The following is a 2,748-nucleotide window of genomic DNA, read 5'->3' on the forward strand; positions in this document are numbered from 1 at the left end:
TGGCAAAACTCTCTATTTCCAACTTCCTGTTATATTTCAGATCTTGTTTAACTTGGGTAGAATTCCAGAAAAGGATATATGGATGCCAGAACCCCAGTCTTTGGTAAGAACAATATCTATATGACATTGTTATTAATATTTTATTTTAATTCAGTATATGAGCTAAATGGCAAGGAAATGTTTAACTAGCAATGCCCCATGTTGCATATTAATTGTCACTACCAAAATATGTTCATTTGTTGAAAGATGCATTGCTGTGTTACTCTCTCCAAGGTGTATATTGGCATAGAATCATTTATTTGTCAGAGGAATGTAATAGGGCTATTACTGGAACAGGTGAACCAAGGTAAACAAAATAAGGGTGTATAGGTTTGGCCTAAATAAATTTAGGGTGAGTGAAGTTTGATCACTTGAGCAGATGGAAGCTATTTAGTCAATATGAAGATGGGCATTAAACAGACTTATGGTTCTGAGCATACCATACAATATTTTATAAACGTGAAATCCATTTATGTAAGAGCTGAACTCGTGGAAGATAAAATAATACCAATTTTGCAAGCATGTGTTTATTTGCAGAGCAAAGACCATGCTGATGGGAAGAGACAGCAGAGTGATAGAAAAGTTAGTTTATCAAAGTGCTCCTTCTACATTCACTGTCCATTTACAGGGTGGGGGTGGGAAGGAGACCTGTAAGTGGAAATGAAACTATACCAGAGAAAATGTGGTTCCCCTGTCCTACCAGACAGGAATGTGTAAATCTATGGAATAAATGGACAGAAATACAATGCATTTGGCAGGTCAAACAGCTTCCATGTATGCATTTTATTTGTCCCCTTAGTTGTTTTCCTGCAGTTCAACTTTAGGGCCTGGATCCATAGGCTTATATGCATGTCAGGACTGCTTCTCTCCCCATGCAAGTCAAAGTGTATGCAAAAGCAGCTTAACACATCTTAGAATGAGGTAAAATGCAAGTCAGGAGATCAATTGCAGGTCAAATACGCCAATAAACTCTGAATGATCCCAGAAGCATCTCATATTGATTAAAAATGTAGCCTGAATGCACCTGAAATCAAGCTTAATTTGCTCTTTAACACAAGCTCATAGCCTGTTGACACGGGTCTTTAATGTGTATGCCATTTGGTGAGGTAAATATTTGTACTTTACATAAAACAGTACTTGTAGTAAGTGCTGCTCACTACAGTAGGTCATTAGGTTATCAGCTAACCTTAAAGGAGAACTATGGGGTTAAGGCTTTTCCCCATAGTTCTCCTTAGGGTAACGGGAGGACACAAACTAGCATCCTCCCATCACCCTAGGCTCAGTATACCGCGAGCTGCTGCTCGCGGTATACTGAGACGCCGCAGCTGAAGCGGATCCCGACAATTGTGCTGGGATCCGCCCAGCTGCGTGACTGACAGCTGGCTCTGCCTATCTAGAGGCAGAGCCAGCTGTACCAGCCCCCTCCGCTGGCGGATCGAAGCAGGAAGGGGGGAATCCAGCCCCTCCCCTGTCACGGCAGAGAGCCGTAACAGGATCGAGAGGTGAGCGAACGCCGGTATGTGTTCACTCACCTCCCGATCTACTGAGCCAACCTGTGACAGTCTCATTGTCACAGGTCGGCTAGAACTATGAGGTGAGTGAAAAGCACTCACCTCATAGTTCTCCTTTAAGGATGGCTTTCACACAAGAGGCTCAATTCACTAAGTTATAATGATTGTTATTTGCTATTTTGCAAAAACAGTCATGGGGCTGAAAATATTGTAATAGCAGATAACACATGCATTATAGTTAATTATTGACACTTTGTTGCTGCAGTGCTGCTGTGTACATAAGCCAATATTACAATAATATTGGCTTATGTACACAATCTTCCTATGTATTAACATCTAGGGGTCATCCTCACAGAAAATGAGGGAAATTCTCACCAACATGGATATAGAGCAATGACAGAGGTTTTAACCCTGCCCTACTCTAGCTATAACTAAAACCTATGTTTGGAATGGAGTCAAAATATGGACATACGTTATTTTCTATTTACGGTGCAATTTAATATCGAAATATAAAATGTGTATAATAGTATGTTCTGTGATTTATTTTAGGATATTCCAGCCCTACCAATAACAACTACCTTTTGGGAAAGGAATATACCGTCAGTGCCAGGCTTACTAAAGCTTCTTGGATTTTCATCATTGCTTACATCAACAGCTGCATTAGGTCTAATGTTTTATAGAAAGGGCCTACTCATTCGGAATTAACATTATTTACCAATGCATATTTCAGTATACAATTACCTTCAACTCTGTGAAATAGTTCCACATTAATACATGTAATTGCGTGAATGTAAGATGTAATTTTATATTTAAAACACCCCATGTGTTATATGACTGTGTTGTTTAAGTTTAGAAATAGGATATATTTAATTTAGTGAACACAATATTTATTGTAGTTGGCCATTTGTAATTTTATAATAGATTTCTTTTCTTATTTTTAGTACTGATTTTATAAGTTAATCTTGGAATAACAGTTTAGTAAAAACTGAAAAAGATACCTTATTATATTAAAGGAAATAAGTGAATTACTAAATGGTCAACTTTCTATTAACAAAATAGATATTACCTCAGGATACCTAAGAAATCATTATACCTCTCAATGTGTTACCTAGATAATATGGTGGTGTATTTTGAGGTGAACCTGTCAATTTTTTTCTTTTAACTGGAAGAGCCGAATAGTAACACAAGGTGCCTGCTA

The 2,748-nt window shown here is 38.0% G+C and overlaps 1 protein-coding gene across 1 annotated transcript in view; it reads left to right on the forward strand.

The window, feature by feature from the left end:
• Positions 1-2,365, forward strand: part of LOC108794708 (amine oxidase [flavin-containing]-like) — a 57,087-nt gene extending 54,722 nt beyond the window's left edge. Inside the window, exons 14-15 of the mRNA XM_018565795.1 lie at positions 41-103; positions 2,100-2,365. Of these exons, the coding sequence (XP_018421297.1) occupies positions 41-103; positions 2,100-2,255 (219 nt within the window). The 3' untranslated portion in view covers positions 2,256-2,365. The remainder of the gene's footprint in view (positions 1-40; positions 104-2,099) is intronic.
• The last annotated feature ends 383 nt before the right edge of the window (positions 2,366-2,748 follow it).

Source organism: Nanorana parkeri, unplaced genomic scaffold (assembly GCF_000935625.1).
Source record: "Nanorana parkeri isolate BGI_ZX_2015 unplaced genomic scaffold, ASM93562v1 scaffold888, whole genome shotgun sequence".
Taxonomy (NCBI): Eukaryota; Metazoa; Chordata; class Amphibia; order Anura; family Dicroglossidae; genus Nanorana; species Nanorana parkeri.